Below are 18,310 nucleotides of genomic sequence, written 5' to 3'. Positions count from 1 at the left end.
GAGATAATATTGATATGAGATCAACGTAAATAATTAAATATTCAATTAAGATGTCACATCATAATATCTAACAATAAAGTTTTAAATGTAAACTATTTTGATTATTTTTTTTATAATTTGATGATATATTTACTAGATCGTAAAATTCAAGGATTAATTTAAGTGACACTTACAATTTAAAAGATTAAATTATCTATCTATTTTACAATTTTTTTTTATCTTTTATCTTGTACTTAATGTGTTTTAATCTTTATCTTTTATAAGATTTCTTTTTGTTCTTTATATTTGTGAAGTTTTAATCTTTAGTCAGTTTCTCACACTACATTGAATATAAAATTAAAAAATTGTTGACTTAACAATGATTGTTTGATGACAATCACTATTTCAATTAACATTTAAAATCCAAAAAATGTCGTTAAATGGTTGCCTTTTTCAGAAATATCACCATGCAAAAGCAATAACTTAAAGTCATCTATCAACAATATAGAGAAAATTTGGAGATTTTAGATGTCAATTGAAAAAATTGACCCATAATAAAAAATAAAATAAAAAATTCTAAAAATTTAAAAAGAATTATTTATTTATTTAAATTACAAATAACATCGATAACATAAAAAAGAATTGTAAATAACATCAATAATATTGAAAATCTGATTCTATTAATTTTTAATTTTTATTTTTATTTTTTTAATAAAAAATCTAGACTTTTTTTTCTTCCTAAAATTTGGTTATGTTTTACGGTTTTAAACATTCTTTTTTTTTCGGCACTAATAGTCAATTGTAAATAAAAGCACATAAAATTTAATTCGGTATTGTAACTATGCAATTACAACTTTCAATTGTCTCATCTAGATTTATAGTCGAAACCATTATAGTACATGAAAGTGACTATGTGACAAATTGTTTGTTCTTAAATAAACGATCAAAATTAAATACGGTATGAGTTGTGTAGTTATTCTACATTTGACAATCTAGTCCCAAGATAGACGTGTCGTGTGGGATTAAAACAAAGTTGACACTTCTTAAAAAAAATAAAGTTAAGCAATAAAAAATAATTTGTGATAAAAAAATTGTCACTTTGTTATGATTATACTTTGTATAACACTTAATTTTTTAGATTTAAGAATGAGGTGTGAATGAAATGTTATATAATTATAAATATTTTTTTTTAGAATTTTAAAAGCATCTCAAATACATATTAAAATATATATTTAATATTTCAAAAAAAATTATTCCAAAATCTTTCAAAATTTTCATCATAAAACATCTAATTAAAAAGTTATCAAAAATTTTAACGACGATAAATAATACTCTTTAAAAATAACAGTTCATAACCCTCTTCATCTTTATAGATAAAGATATTCTGATTGACGACGATTCAATACAAGATATATATTTGTTTGTTATTGAATTGATATCATTTAAATCACTATCTCACTCATCAAAATAAATATGACTATTAACATTTATTTCTAAAAGATGATCGGAGGAAATCATATAAAATAAATAATCTTATCAAAACACTTAGCTTTACACGATTTTCTTCTTTCTCATTCACTTAATTTCGACCAAGTTTGTAATCCTCTAGGGAAGAGACAACAGTGGAGCCCAACCCCTCAATCATTGCTCAAAAGAAGATTCCATGACTGACCAAATAATACCAAATCAAGGGACCCAACTTGACACTTAATTTGCTTACTTAACATCTTACCACCAAATCCATTACCAACTTCATACCAACTAGATCAAACTCATTTATGCTTTTAAGTACAAAATTTAAATTACTAGAGTAACTAAATTACATATTTAACAACCCTTGACTAAAACAAAACATTTGATAAAAAGATATGAAAAAATAGAAACCTCTCATTTGATATGAGATATCAATATAAAATTGATTTACAAGGAGAATTTACCTATACTCAAAAAAGAATAATCTCAAAGTGGAAGAGAATTAGAAGGTGTATCAATTGCATGAGGAGTTGGAGTAGAATTTTCTGATCTAGATTCAGTAGATGGTCTATTTCCACTATTAACCCTACTAATTCCTTCAACCATTTTCACAACTTCATCCATATTTGGTCTTTGATCTTGTATCATCACAACACATGCCATTCCAATTTGTAACATCTCAACCATTTCTTCTTCTATATTAGGATATCTCAATAACTCAACATCAAAAACTTCAGCTGTCCACTCTTCTCTAACCACAGAATTCACCCATCTAACCAAATGAACAACTTCCTCACTTCCAAGTAAGGGAGATTTTCCTGTTAGAAGTTCAAGTAACAAGACACCAAAACTATAGACATCGGATGCCGGCGTTGCTTTTCGAGCGTCGGTTACTTCCGGTGCAAGGTATCCTGTAGTTCTCAATGTTGGTGGGGTTATTGGACTTGTCATTGTTGTTAGACCAATGTCAGATATACAACCATATCCTTGGGAGTTGAGGAAGATGTTTGAGGCTTTTATGTTTCCATGGATTAGTTTTCCTCCATTTTGAGCATGGATGTGAGATATGCCTCTTGCTACACCAATTGCTATTCTTAACCTGCTTTCCCAGTCTAATGAAATCTTTTCTACCCCTCTTTTGCCTGCATAATGTTGGTGCCAAAGCATAGTTTAACATTAAAAACTTCTAGAGAGCCCCCATAAAATTTAAATATATGTTGGAAGGAACTTAATTTATTACAACTCTGTTTTTTAGGCAAATGTTAGTGGTTAATCTGTTACGAGGAGAAAGTTTTGTTAGTAACAGGAATCAAGTTTTGTTAAACTCATTTATGCTTTGGTGTCCCAACCCTGAGCCAAGCTTTCTTAGGTAATCATGAGTTGGATGAGCCTATAATTAGTAACAAATTTTAATTTAGAACATCCCTTGTGACATACTACTAGGATGTTGAAACTACACTACATTAAATCTTTAAAAGACAATTCCTATCAGATGATTGCACAAAATAAAACCAATTTTCAACTGCATTGGCCTGTAAGGAATAATTAGACAATTCAACAATAATTGTTAGATAGGAGAAAATGTTCAAAAAAATAACATACCATGCAACATTGTTGAGACACTGCCCTGTTCAAAATAATCATATACCATAAGTTTCTCCTCCTTTGAATAGTAATATGCTCTTAGTGCAGCCACATTCTCATGCCTAATCCTCCCAACCATCTCCATCTGCTGTTCAAACTCGCGTCTCCCAACCGCGACTTCCTTCAACCTCTTAACCGCGACCGTTGTCGACTCCTCTAAAGCAGCCTTATAAACTGTACCAAATGTTCCCTTTCCAAGCACCTCAGCAGAAGCTCTCAACAAATCTTCCAAGTCAAAAACAAGATTGCAGCCTTCGAAGAAGACGATCTTGTTTCTTTCTCGACTCTCGGAAGCTTCTTTTTTCTCAGAAACTTCTTTATTCTTCTGAGACTTAATCAGTTGTCGATCTTCACCGCATTTCTCGTAGCAGCATACAATCAAGAAAACTACTATGACTACAAGTCCTACCACACAACCACCAATGATGATACCTAATAATGCAGGCTTAAGTCCTTTGGTTTTCCTTTTCTTATGAGAATTTGGAGATTTAACAGGATATGCATTAACAAATGTAAGATTATTATTACCTGAAAAACACCAACTTGGAAATCTAGAAAGTGATTTAGGCACAACACCACTAAGTTTATTGTTAACCAAATTGAGATATTTTAAACTAGGAATATTGATATCAGGAATTTCACCTGAAAGAGTATTATTGGCAAGGACTAAAGAACTGAGATGAGTCAAATTGGTAACTGATAAAGGGATGCTTCCATTAAAAGAATTGTTGGACAAATTCACAACAGTAAGATTACTCCAAACCGCAAAATCGAACGGCAAAGGACCAGAAAACTTGTTAAATTGAAGGAATAAAAATGTCAAATTTTTCAGCTCAGAAAAACCAGAAGGGAAAGAACCAGTTATATTGTTTGATGCAAGACTCAAATTCTGAAGTGCTGTGAGTCTACTAAGAGTGTTGTGTGGGATTTGACCATTTAATCCAGCACTGTGTAACTGAAGTGCTATAACTCTTGATTTTTCAGTGTTGCAGATAACTGTAGTCCATTTTTTGCATACAGAAGAGGTTTTGTCCCAGTTGAGATGTGTAGAGTGATTAATATTGTGAATGAAATCAAGTAAAGCTTGTTTATCTGCTAAAGGTTCAGCTTTAACACAAACAAAGAACACTGCTATAATCATGAAAGTTGCTGAGTTCATGAACAAGAGACACATCTTCTTGCTCATTTTCAAGATATTTGGATGTAAAGCTGAAACAAGAAAGGTAATTGGGTGAGAAGCATGATAGAATGTTATGTAATTTATGTATGTAATAAGACATTGGAATTATTTTCTTAGATTTTGACATTAAAGGCTAAAAGATAAAAGAATTATAAGTAAAGTGTCTTTCTAGTCAAAATAAGAAGCACTTGTTTGACATAGAAAATTACAAACTTATTAGCTTTTTCCTGGTCACCTACTTTGTTTGTTTCCCCAATCAAAAAAGATGTACACCAAAACTTTGAGGCAAATTTTAATATGGACCAGTTTTGAAAATTGTTTAAAACTCCAACTATTTAAGACATCATCTCTTAGAATTAGATGTTAATGATTATTTTTATTTTTATGACTAAAATAAAGGAAGACAAATATTTATCTCCTATTTAATTAAAATCAATCAAGATACCGTCTTATAAAGACGGGGAGGATCACGGACTATTACTTCTAACAGTATCGTCGATCGTCGTTAAAATTTTGGATAATTTGTAAGTATTAAACGCCGTAGACCACTTACATAGAACTCACCAAACTTCGAAAGTAAAACTGTCAATTCATCAGTTAAGTATCCAATAATTTCAGACAAAGACTGTGTCAGAAAAAAAACGTCACTTTACAGAGTTTATAAACAGAAATACCAAAACATTTTCCATATGTATACACATAAAAAGCATGAACGTATTGAATTTGAGCTTTCCTTTTCTATGTTTTATACAAATAATCTAACTTTAACTAAGTCACTATGTAAAATTCAGAGCAAGAAAATAGAAAGGTACAGATTTTAAAAAACAGTCGCAGTTATACAGACTACACTACACTTTAAGCTTCTTCTGTTTTCACTTTCAGAATCTTTCATTAGAAAATGAAAATCTAAACTGGGGTCATAGCAATGATAGTAAAATTTGTATTTATGGAAAGTAAGCATAGTATATGCTTGACAGCATATCATGATATGCATGTGAATGAACCAACACTCACTGAAGTAATAAGACAAACATGAAGAAGGCATATACATGAATTTATTATATTACAAACACACTATAATTCAAACTTAAATTTAAATCATATACCTGATGACTCTAACTTCTTCTTCTATCTGTGCTTCTTCAAGTGCTTCTCATTCTCCTTGGTTTGTAGTTTTTATGGACAATTTTTGTATGATTCTTCCAATAGAGATTTGAGTGAGGAAAAGAATGGAGATGCAATAATAAAAGAAGAGAAATTTGGTAGACAAGACAAGATGAGGTTTGTCTTGAGTTCGGTTTACACATGCATAGGTGGCCTATGTGCTACAATATAGCCTATAGTGTATTTCATTTAAATTCAATCATATAAAAAATGTTTGTATGGTTCACGTTTGAATTAAGTGCTTCTTTGACTTTAATAGGATTTGAATGCTCTAGATTCATTTAATTTGTGCTGATATAAAATAGTACATTTAGTAGGAAAATATTTGATTGCCACAGTTATTTAGGTACACATAAAAATATATATTATTTAATTATATATATATATATATATTAATTTTTTCTTTTTATTTTTTTAAATGTATATTTAAATAGTATGTTCAATATATCTTTTAGAGCAGTTGATGCAAGATATAAATTTTGAGCAGTTGATGCAATATATATTATCCAAGATTAGGGAGAAACTTATAAATTTTGAGCGGTTGATGCAATATATCTTTTTTAGTTGTTGTCGTATGTAATGTTATAGATTTTAAATTTATTAAAAAAATTACAAATGTGTATTTATATGTCTCTTTTGTTAGTAGTATTAAAGATCAAATGACTAAAAAGAATGAGGATTAACTTAATTAACTAAAGACGTATTTATAAATTAAAATGACTAATAAAAAATATATTGAAGTTTGTTCTTGTAATTTTAATATATTTAAAGACTATTATAAAACACTTACATTTATTTTCTTTTTAAATAAAATATAGTAGAGATACAATCTATAATATATATATTTTTTATTATATAATTTTTTTATTAGTATATTAAGTACTAAAAATATTTATTTTTTAAAATTAAGCGCACGCAATTCCTCCATATTGTAATAGTATCAACATGATGTCACGAGAGTTGGTCGCGTAACCAATGAACACAAACATATACAGAGATATCAGACATGAGTAACACAACATTAACACTTCCATGTTGATGTTGTTAATAATTTGATAAAATATAAATAATTGTTATTATTATAATTATAAGTAGTATTAAAATTGGTGCTACATAGAGCGTTGCTTTTTCTTGAAATAGAATCCAAATTCCAAGTTAGGAATCACCTAGTTGAGAGAAATTAGTCTACTAAGAGATCAAATATGTTAATTAAGGTGGCTTTGATATAAAAATAAAATAAAAAAATACTGTGGTTGGAGAGTGATGATGAAGACTAAAAGGCTTAAATAGATAAGTTTGGTAATATAGCTGATTAATTTGTTTTTACATTCGTTAACCTTGGAAAATAAATTAAGATTAAAGAGCGTTGACTAATTTGAGTTGGATTAGGACAGCATAAAATGATGATGTTACTTCACCGAAAGAAGGGGTTCAACATTGTTGTTGTTAGGCACCACCCTATGCTATGGTATGCATTTCAAGATTTCATATGCAACATTTTTATAAGTTTATTTAGTAAAAAAGTCAGACTATACACTCTAGAGAAAGTTTTTACAATCTTTCATACTGAATTATTTAAATAAATAAAAATATTTTTTATTACTACTATAATTATTATTATTATATATATTTTGTATTAAGTTATAAATTAAAATTATAATATAATATCATATAAAGTTTATTTAGTTAGTTAGTCTATTTAAAGATATATCAGATTAATTAATTAAATATATTTATATGAAATAAATTTTTAAATACATCTACATGTCTTGTTAAAATTTTAAAAATATCAAATTAAAAAATAAATCTACGACAAACTACAAATAATTAAATTTTGAATTTTTTGACTCAACCAAATCTTAAACTTTACAAAATCGAAATTGACCTATTTTATTTTCTACCTCTCCTCATAACCAATAGCTTTATTTAATCTCAAATTTTCACACGTCCTTTCAAAATCAAATGTTCTCTATCAAAGGAATACAAATATGATTTTGTGGAAGCAGTCATGAATACAAGTATTATAAATAACAGTGGATATATAGTAATAATTGATATCTACAATTGAAAAAATAATAATTGAAAATAATACTTGTTTAAAAACACATTTTTTTGATAAAGTGGCGTTCATTTTAAAATAGAATAAACAAATACTACATATTTCATGTACTAAATAGATGTTTCAATACTTGAAATTGTAAATTTTTGTTACTATTTTATTTATTTTATATATAACTTTTTTGACAAGATGTTTTATTTTTATTTTTAATATGTTATATGCTGTACTTTTCTTTGAATTTGTTACTTTAAAACTTTATAATATTAGTATTTAATTAAACTGTATTAATTCAAATCCGTTTGGATTTTTTTGAAGGGTGTCATTCAAACTAAGCCAAATTGTAAGGATTGGATTTTTTTAAAGGGTACATTCAAACTAAACCAAATTGTAAGTATTTTATCTTTGAATCAGATAACTTTATGCTTTATAATTCATCCAAACTACACCATGACCACCCATATAAGATTATTTAAGTCAAATATCTTAATATTTAGGTCTTTCATTATTTTGATGAATGTTCATTGAAAAAAATATTTTGATTGAGGAATTAAGTTGATTCACGTTCTTTAAATTAAAAAAATCAATTTTCAATTTCGTAAATTGAGTGACTAAATTGTTCCATCATTATAATTTTGTGTGAATGTATGCAAGAATAATATAATAACTTAAAATTACTGTAGACAACATTAATTGAGATTAATATATTGTGAGTGTAAAAATATTTTACCGTATTGATAAATTACAATTATTTATATGAATGATTTTAAAAATGATTATAATTTAAGTTAAATATTTTTAATTATCCAACGATTATGATTGATACAATGTAAAAAGTTTTTGCAATAAATATAAATAAATTAAATTCATATTAGTTTAGAGATAGAATTGAAAGAAAACAAATTCATGTTTCATTGAAAAAGTAACATGACTATTTTTTTCAAAAAAAAAACTATTGTTAAAACGACACTTTAACCAATGTAGTAATTAATTACTATCTCTTTTTCTAATCGACACATGATTAATTTGAGGTATCAATTTAATAGAAATGTTAAGTTAATTATGTGATGTCTGAATTCTATTTTTGCTTTAAAAAATTGCTACCTCCTTTCTAAAATAAATTTCATTTAAGATTTTTTTTATGTAGATTAAAAAATAATAAATAAATAAATAAATAAGTGTAATAGTTTTATAAAATTATTATCATTAACTATTGACTATTAAAAATTGTCACAAATGTATGCCAAATTTTAAAATAATGTATACACTATTAATTTGGGGGAAAGTTTAAATAAAATATTTAATGTTACATTGAAGAAAAAAAATAAAGATTAAAGATTCTTATTTTAGAGTTGTTCAAATGAGAAGGAGAGTGTTAATTTCAATTAGTAAATATATAATAAATATCGATATTATTAAGTCGAATATCATGTATCAAGTTCAAACTCGAGACTTCACATCTCACGTACTTGCGAGTTTCTTTATAATTTTATCAATTGAAAAAAAAAAGTATTTATCCCTCATTTATTAAAATTCACATTAAAAGTTTACAAAAATAGGTTAAATTAAAGAAAAATTTGAAAGGCTACACTATTGCAGTTGTTATCTGCTTTTGCAAAAGCCGTGTAAAAAGAATCTGATTTCGATATTATTTGTTATTATATGTGTTAAAATAACGAACATGAATTAAATATCAAAGACCAAAACAGTGTATATGAGACTCGTCCTCGTTGCCTAAGAAACACTCTTTGCTTACATTTTTTTAATGGCAATTATGTATTGTAAAACATCCATTTGTGAACCAACAAAACGCTTAAGCCCACACAATAAATAACATAATAGAATATGTTATGATATGACATCCAGCAATCAATCCATTATGAAGGCTGTGGATAAAGATGGGTAGGCAGGGGAATTTCTTCCTAAATTCAAGGTGCCTTCCCTCCAAAGTCAAATAACTAGCATACATTTATGCTTAAAATTATGATAAGAACATTTTTTAGCTTAAGATAACATTAATTCATAGGAAATTACTCCCTCCATTTAATCTCTACAATATTTTTATTATTTTTTAAATATATTATATTAATGCTTAATGAAATAAATAAATCTAAATCAATTGGTATTTGCAATGTCAGCATTTTCAATACTATCAATACTATGTCATTAAAAACCGTGTCATATGATTGGATAAAACAAATATAAAATATTAAAAAAACAGTATAAAGATATTAAAAAACACAATCGCTACAAGAATGTAATATAGAATTTTTAAATTAAAAAAAAAAAGACTACAATTATTATCTAATAACAATTATAGAAAACTACTTAATAGAATTTTAAGACATATATTTTTCTCAAACACCACATATCAAATACAACCACATTATTCAAAATAAATAATTGATATAATCTCACAACACTCTTTTTATGAAAAGTAAAAGAAAGAAGACAAGAAAATGGAAACAAAACTAGATATGTCGGCGAGTCGCCCCAACAATCAAAACATAACTAATTTGAAGAGTACAATTATGTCAAATCTTGAGGTTATCATAAGAGGATGATCTAAATTTTACAAGTCAATCAACACAATTGTTACTCTCACGGAATGTTTGGTGAAAAGAAATGCTCAAACACAAGAAAATAATAAAATTAGCTACAAACTTAAAATGTTTATAAATAATGCATCTTGTAATGAAGAATTAGAGCTCATGTATATAACCTTCACCTCCCCCTTCCTTTACAATAGTAGGCGATACACTTTTTTAAGATGTTTTAATTTCAACCAAACTCCAACATATAATATCATTTTTGAATAGAAAAACCAGATTGGGATCAAAATTGTAACAAGTGTAAAATTTGAGGGACTAAAAGGTTTGATTTTAAATAAGGTGAACTATTTTCATCAGTACAATTAATTTTCAATTAAGTTCATTATTTATTATAAACTTACACCCTTTTGAAGTTAAACACAGAGGAAAATTATGGTCGTCTTCCCGAAGTCTATTCAAATGTCACTTACACCTCTCTATTTCTCAAAAATCATTTACCCCCCTGTTATTTTTGAGTTGTGAAAAACTTGTTCAAAATAAATTTATGTCACCATAGATATTATTGAGTTGAGTCACAGACTAAGTCGTTCTTTTTAAAACGTTTTGCAGCACTATCTAAATTGTGCAACACAGACTATAAACCACGACAACTCAGACAAAACGTATTGGAGTTCTATGCTCCGTAGAAAATTGTTCTAAAAATACACCTTCAATATGATGTTTCAAGCCAATTTTTATAGGGTACTATGACCTCTTGTAACTACAGTACAAAAATTGCTCTAAAAGGACGGTGATATTAGGACCACTCAAAAAATAGAAGGGACTAAGACGTAAAAACTACTATAAAAGGACAAGTGTATTAGGATAATTCAAAAAATAGAAGGGACTACGACACAAAAACCGCTATAAAAATCAAAGGGTCTAAAGAAATGGGAAATATAGCTTGGAAATACATCGAGAAGAAGAGGGAGAAAATAAAAAGTTAGAAATTGAAACCAACTTTAGTGTGTTTTTTAACTGAGAAATTAACTATTTATAGGGGATTCTGCAACATATAGGAGCTTTGTGAAACTACTTCCCTCTCTTTGACCAACCGCTCCAAAAATGATGGTTTCACCAACCAAACAAAACAAAAAACTAACTCCAAAAATATGAATATGTTTGACTAAGCAAACTGATACGTGAAAATTCGGGGTGGAGTAAAGTTAACATCAATAGTTGTTGCCTAAGTGAAGGGCAAAAACAAATTTATTATTATTTGTTGCATAACTCCACTTTATAAACACTACTTTGTGTGATATTTTATATTTGACACTTCTATATTTTTTCAATTCACACAACATTAATTCTAAGTTTCAACTTATTTCCAACAATACTCCACTTGAATTTTAAAAAATATTTCTAAAATAGCGCCAAACGTTTCTATAAGATCGTGCATAAATAGATGTGTCTCATGACTTGAACATTTGCATAGTAAGTAAGATCCAGATTCAACAAAAGTGACTCGTAGTCTTGAACTCTATCTTTGACATCAAACCCACACAACCTTTTCATAGGGTGTATTCTCAAAATATTGTGAATTAATAGGCATGCTCGTCTATCTCAATATACTTATTATGCACTCCAAAAAACTGAATCTGTTTGACTAAGCAAACTAATACACGAAAATTATGGGTGGAGTAAAGTTAATATCAATAGTTGTTGACTAAGTGGAGGGAAAAAACAAAGTTATTATTATTTATTGTCATGCCTCCACTTTATAAACACTACTTAGTGTGATATTCTATATTTAGTATACTTCTACATTTTATCAATTCACATAACATTAGCTCTAAGTTTCAACAATACTCCACTTGAATTTTAAAAAGTATTTCTAAAATAGCGTCAATGTTTCTATAAGATCATGCGTAAACAGATGTGTCTCATGACTTGAACATTTGCATAGTAAGTAAGATCTAGATTCAACAAGAATGACTCATAGTCTTGAACTCTATCTCTGACATCAAACTCGCACAACTTTTTCATAGGGTATATTATCAAAATCTCGTAAATTAATGAACATGTACATCTATCCCAATATAGTGAGTGCCTTAGCAATTCTGCTCAAAATTCCATAGGAAGCGGCCCCACTTCCACATTCGCATATGTGAGTCTCTTAAGAGTACTCATGTATCTAGGTACTTCAGTCCACATAAAGTATAGATCTCATTAAGAGTTTCTATTATCTCATATTTTCATGAATTTCGGGATCATGCTTCTTTGATATATAATAACATATTCATCTTATATCACTATGACTTGTTAGTACCGGTTGAACCTAATTCTTGGGATCTCCAGTCATTTAGGTCGGGTTACCACTATGAGTGACTCATTGATCTATAGGCAATAGTCACATCCTTTTGGATGTATTTAAGACTTTATCTCTAGCTAATCATTTCGTCAAAGGATCTGCTAAATTCTCGCTAGTGCATATATGATCCACTATAAAAGTTCATTTAGAAAGTAACTCTCTAATTTTATTGTACTTACGATATGTTTTTCGTCTTTTATCGTTGTAATAGCGATTCTCAATCTTTACAATAGTCGCGGTTCTATCACAGTGGATCAACACAACTGGCATATGTTTTTCCATAAAGGGATCTCAACTAGCAAGCATATCAACCAACTCGCTTTTTCACTAGTAGTAGCTAGTGCCATCATTTTAGACTCCATAGTGGATTGAGCAAATATCGTCTATTCTTCGATTTTCAAGATACAACACCACCGACTATACTAAAAATATAGCCACCAGTTGCTTTGGAGTCTTCTGATAAAGTGTTCCAATCAGCATGACTGTATCCTTCAAGGTTACAGTGTGTCATGGTCCTTATAGTGTGTCATGGTCCTTTACTATTTGATAATGTAATCCAAGACTTATGATCCTTTAAAGGAATCTCATGACTCTTACCATAGTGTGTCAATGTTCCATACTAGTTCTACAAGTAAACCTGCACAATAGTCTCACGACGTAGGCAATGTCAGGTCTGGTACAATCAATGGCATACTTGAGAATGTCAATGATGTGTGCATATTTAGTTTGTCTAACACCTTCACCAATGCTTTTGAAAAGTTTCACACTTGGATCATATGGTGTACAAACAGGTTTATAGTCAAGTATTTGTATTTTTTAGGATCTTTTAAGCATGAATGTTTGAACCAAATATGAGTAGGTTGTCTACATAGACACATATGATAGTGCAAATGGAATTTTCAGAGTTGTAATAAATACATTTGTTACTTTGATTCACTTTGAACTCATTCGATATAATCAAAGGTTTCATGACATTGCTTAGGAGCTTGTTTAAGATCATACATAGATTTATCTAACTTACAAACATTGTTTTCTTGTCCATGAATCACAAAACCTTCACAAAAATTGACTCCAAAAAAATGAATATGTGCAACTGCTTATTTGACTAAAAAACTGATACGCAAAAAATAGGGAAGTAAAATAAGGATTTATTGACTTAGTGGAGGACAAAAACAAAATTATTATTATTATTATTATTATTATTATTATTATTATTATTATTATTATTATTATTATTATTATTATTATTATTTACTACCAACAAATAATACAAAAATATCATATCTCCATTTTATAAATACTACTGAAGTATGATATCTCTATATTTGGGTCTTAATACATTTTTTTAGTTCACATAACATTAGCTCTAAAGTTTCAACTTATTTTCCAACACTCCATTTATTGTCTAACACTATTTAGTTGACAACTAAATGAATCTTTGGTGTGTCATCTCTCTCCCTCTCGTTAATCAACTTGACTGTCAAAATAAATCATTATGCCACCAAACCAGCTAGATTATTGACAACAATAATTGTGGCCGATTCCACATAATAAAACAAGTTCCTTTCAAACTAGCATGGAAAATACTTAAATTGACAATTTCTCAAACACATTTCATTTATATCCAGGTTCCTCAACTCTTGTCTTTCATATTTTTAACGAGTTAAAAAAAATTGAAGAATGTGTTACTGTAAAATTCTTATCATGTCACATTGGGAGTTTTTTTTAAAAATCATTGTAGTTTAATGGTTGCTTATATGAAAGTTGTTTTATCGGTTAATAAAATATTGGGTTATAAGCAAAGAGGGGTGTGAAATAAATATGGAAATAAAGCGATTGAATGTTAAGTTACCTAAGGCTATGGATGAGAATAAACTAGGCTGAACTAGACTATATTAGGCTTGGCCTATCAAAAAGTTCAAGGTATAAACCTAACCCGTGGTCTATTAGTGCTTACTTTTTAGGTCTTATTTTGACTTTAATAAAAATCTGACATGACCTATTAATATACTTAAAAATCTATTTCATTTTAACATTTTTTAATAAATAGATGTGTGACTATACTTGGTCAAGATAATCTTATGTCCTTTGTTTTAGTAAAGTTTAAAGTTGTAGTCACCTTTTCTTTTCATGTCATGTTTCCTTCAAAGTTTGGGATAAACGGTTAGGCTTCTCAATGGTGAGCCATTTTGATCATATTCTTAATTTTATGCAATTTGGAGAGTTATTAAAAGGAAATAAACTTGAGAGAGTAGGGTATTTAATATGGTTTGCAGCTATATGGTCCATTTGGCTTCCTCGCAACTATATCGTTTTCAAAGCTACTTGGGCGGATTGTGACAAAATAGTGTCCCATATTAAGATGTTATCGTGGGGTAGCTTATTTCAAAGGTTGAGAAGAGTATTTTTATACATACTCAGATTGGTTTTCTAATCCGATTGAATGTCTCATGTTGATTGGAATGGATTAGAGTATTCATTATGCTCCCATTAATAAATTTTTACTTTATAAAAACAAAAAACTAATAGAAGTAAGTGGGTAAAATATGTCATTTATGGCAAATACAAAGGAGATTAGTGTTCATTTCGTAAATAGAGTGAATGTGTGTGATATTTGAATAAATCTTAAGAGAGGTTAGTGTAATTTTCCCTAAAAGCAAAGTAATCAAAATCAAATCGGACCACACAGTTCAACTATTCTAATTGAGATATTTTTACATCCTTTTTTTCAACAGCAAAAAATCTAAAATATCCCACTTAAAAAAAATTATCAAAATATTCTACTTTTTATATTTTTACTAGATCGCATATTTGGACGCAACTATGTGAAGCAAAAAAAAAATTATAGTAGTTGATTGCATCATAGGGATGCGACCTTCTACACATATTTTGTTTGAAAGTTCATTTTTGTTTTCATTTTTACATTAATTGATAAAATAAACAAAATAATAATAAACAAATAATTAAAAATATGATTTTTTTAATTAATAATAATATAAAATTAATTAATATTATTTAAAATGAAATAAAATAAAATAAAATAAATTATAGATATTTAGTAGAATTATCGGGAATATTTGAAAAATATTTTAATAATCTGCTCTTATTTTGTAGTCTATTCACTTGTCTGAATGTTACCGAGAATCATATTCTTGAGGATGCGATCTAGTGGAAATAAAAAAAATTAGAGTATTTTGTTATAGTTTTTTTATAAAAAGTGGGGTATTTTAATTTCTTTTTAAATGAATATATTAGAAAAAAAATTCATCTAATTGAGCCTTTAAATTGTCCTGCAATAGAACCAGATGAAAAACCAGAAAATCAGACTAAAACAGGCCGAATTGTCCAAAATCAACAGTTGGGCCGGTTATAAGATTGGACCAGATTGTTTTTTATTTACTACTTTTTTACAAAACAATGTTATAAAAATTCCCAAAAAAAAAATATAATTGTACATCTTGAATGCCAAAGGGATTTGATTTAAGGTTCAATTTCATACACACTTCAATTTTACATCTCTTACTCCATACTCTTTATTCTAAACTATAAATGTGGAATTTATGCAAACAAAGTGGCAAACCAAAGCTTTTTTGTGGAAAGCTAAGTTACTTACACCCACAAATTACATTGGATGATAAAAAGTTATTAATAAAAGCTTTGGTTCTTCAAAAATAAAAAATACTAAACCATCTACAAGTGTGTATTATATTTTTTTTCAAAACCTAAGAAAGAACTTTTAATAATGAAAAAAGTCAACAAACGCAAGGTATGTCATGATATCTGATACAATTTGTATCGCATAAATATACACCCACATTAACATAGTAATTACAGACTACATTAAGAATTCAAGTCTAAAAGTTCAACACAATTAAAAATATATACCCCTACTGCTAAAAAAATTAACTGCTCAACACAATTAAACATTATATTATTAGTTTATATATATATATTATAGACTAAATATCATCTGTGGTCCCTTAACATAATTTCAATTAACATTTTAGTTATTTATCTTTTTTTTTTTTTTTTCCGATTTAGTCCTTTTATTCCTAACAATATCAAATAAAAGTATGAAAATATGAGTTTATTTGAAGATTCGCGTTACGAATTTGATAAAATTTATATTATATTGAAGAATATAATTAATTTATTGAGTTTTGTTTGAATTTTTTTTTTTTGAATTTTTGTATAAAAAAGGATAACATTGTTGAAATTTTAAAACATAAAATATCAAATTGTCACTTAAAATTAAAATAAAGGACCAAGTCGGGAAAAAAAAAGATAAAAGACTAAAACGTTACTTGAAATTAAGTTAAGAGACCACGGATGTAATTTAATCTATATTATATTAAGAACAAAATTTAAAATATTACATTAGTATCGATTTGATTGTGTCAAATCTTTAAATTTTGAATTGCTATTTATGTTGATTCAATATCTGATTTAATTTTAATTATTCTTCTTATCTCATTCCATTCATTAAAATTTCTCATCTATTCATCCTTGTTTCTATTGAACCAAACTAATCATAAGAAAAAATAATTAATGTTGCTCCAAAACATAGAACTATACTAAAAAAAATAAAGGTAAAATACAGTGTTCAATGTATCAACTAACTGAATTTATTTAGGAACATGAAGATAATGAATAGTAAAGCAAAATTCATTCTTTTTAGTTTTATTGATATTTTAGCTTTTATCCATACATATAATGGATAGTCAAATGAAATTCATTTTTTAACGTCAATAACATTAACATTGTAGCTTCAATTCAAAAAGATAAATGAATGATTAAGTAAAATTCAATTTATAAAAAGTTATAAATAAAAAGTTATAAGAATTCACTCTTTCAATCTAAATAACATTTTAGCTTATTTCTATGATAAAATAAATAGTTAAACATTTATGGGAGATTCATTTCCAAAGTGATGGAACTTATATGCATTTCACCCAATAAAAAAAAGTAAATGTTAAAAAGAGAGTATTCTTAACAATATTAATGAGATATATGTAATCAATATTTCACATTTAATTTCACCATTTGAAAAGATAAGCAACAAATTTTCAACCAGCTATATGTGTTTCTTTCTAGGCCATCTTCCAAGCATGAACCTACTCCCACTATATAAATTTCTAAAATTTTAAAGTAGACCTTCTTTTTGTCCTTTTAAAACATGTGTAAACTTCTATATCTAACATTAAAAAAAAACAGAAAATGAATATAAATCAATTTAATATTTATAAATATAAATTAATTTAATATTTTAAATAATTTTATTTAGTTAAAATATATTTTGAACTAGTTTTTCAGGAAAAAAATTGAAATTATTTCAATAAATTTCTTTTTGAGATTAAAAATTTCGAAAAAAAGTTCAAAATTCTTTTTCGATTTTTTTGTCAAAAATTTTGAAGAAAAAAATAATTTAAAATATTTTTTTATTTTTATAAAAGAAACTTCATTAGATGTTCTAGCATCCTCTATTGCGATGTTGTTTCGCGGTGTAATGAATCATTTGGCATTGAAACCCTATAAGAGGAAGAGCCTGTGAGGCGTTGAACAAAGCCCATAAATTCACTTGGTGTGGTGTGGATTATCTTTGGAGAGATTGTGTATATTATAACCGGTTTGTGAATTTGGGCTTTTGGGTGATTTTCCATTGGGAATATTGTTAGGGAAGTTCATGTTGCTAATGAAAATATATTTAATTTTGAATTGTAAACAAATTAAGGAGAATTAAGAGTGTTGTTGGAAATATGATGACATGAAATTTGTAAGCATATGTAGTCAATATGGCGAGGATTATTTTAAAGCAAGATGCACATTTTTGTTGTAAAATATGGCTCCTACTGTGGTAAACCTTCTTGAACTTATCTATGTATTAATTTTTATCCATTTTTAATTTCATGTAT

At 27.5% G+C, this 18,310-nt stretch overlaps 1 protein-coding gene across 1 annotated transcript; it reads right to left on the bottom strand.

Moving 5' to 3' along the window:
• Window positions 1-1,493: 1,493 nt before the first annotated feature.
• On the bottom strand, window positions 1,494-5,616 carry LOC101501377 (probable inactive receptor kinase At4g23740). The gene is made up of 3 exons (XM_004498331.4): window positions 5,383-5,616; window positions 3,055-4,305; window positions 1,494-2,594 (listed from the first exon to the last, which is right to left on the bottom strand). Exons 2-3 carry the CDS (start codon window positions 4,280-4,282, stop codon window positions 1,939-1,941), a joined length of 1,884 nt encoding a protein of 627 aa, XP_004498388.1. The 5' UTR covers window positions 4,283-4,305; window positions 5,383-5,616; the 3' UTR covers window positions 1,494-1,938.
• Between the last annotated feature and the right edge of the window lie 12,694 nt (window positions 5,617-18,310).

Source organism: Cicer arietinum, chromosome 4 (assembly GCF_000331145.2).
Source record: "Cicer arietinum cultivar CDC Frontier isolate Library 1 chromosome 4, Cicar.CDCFrontier_v2.0, whole genome shotgun sequence".
NCBI classification, from domain to species: domain Eukaryota; kingdom Viridiplantae; phylum Streptophyta; class Magnoliopsida; order Fabales; family Fabaceae; genus Cicer; species Cicer arietinum.
Note: the sequence above shows the minus strand (reverse complement) of the source record. Positions and strands in the feature narration are given on the sequence as shown.

Excerpts from the sequence above, each read along its gene's own strand:
- LOC101501377 (XM_004498331.4), bottom strand. The coding sequence starts at position 4,282 with ATGAGCAAGAAGATGTGTCTCTTGTTCATGAACTCAGCAACTTTCATG. Across the intron at positions 2,595-3,054 it reads TGTCTCAACAATGTTGCATG|GCAAAAGAGGGGTAGAAAAG; the intron begins GTATGTTATTTT and ends AACATTATGCAG.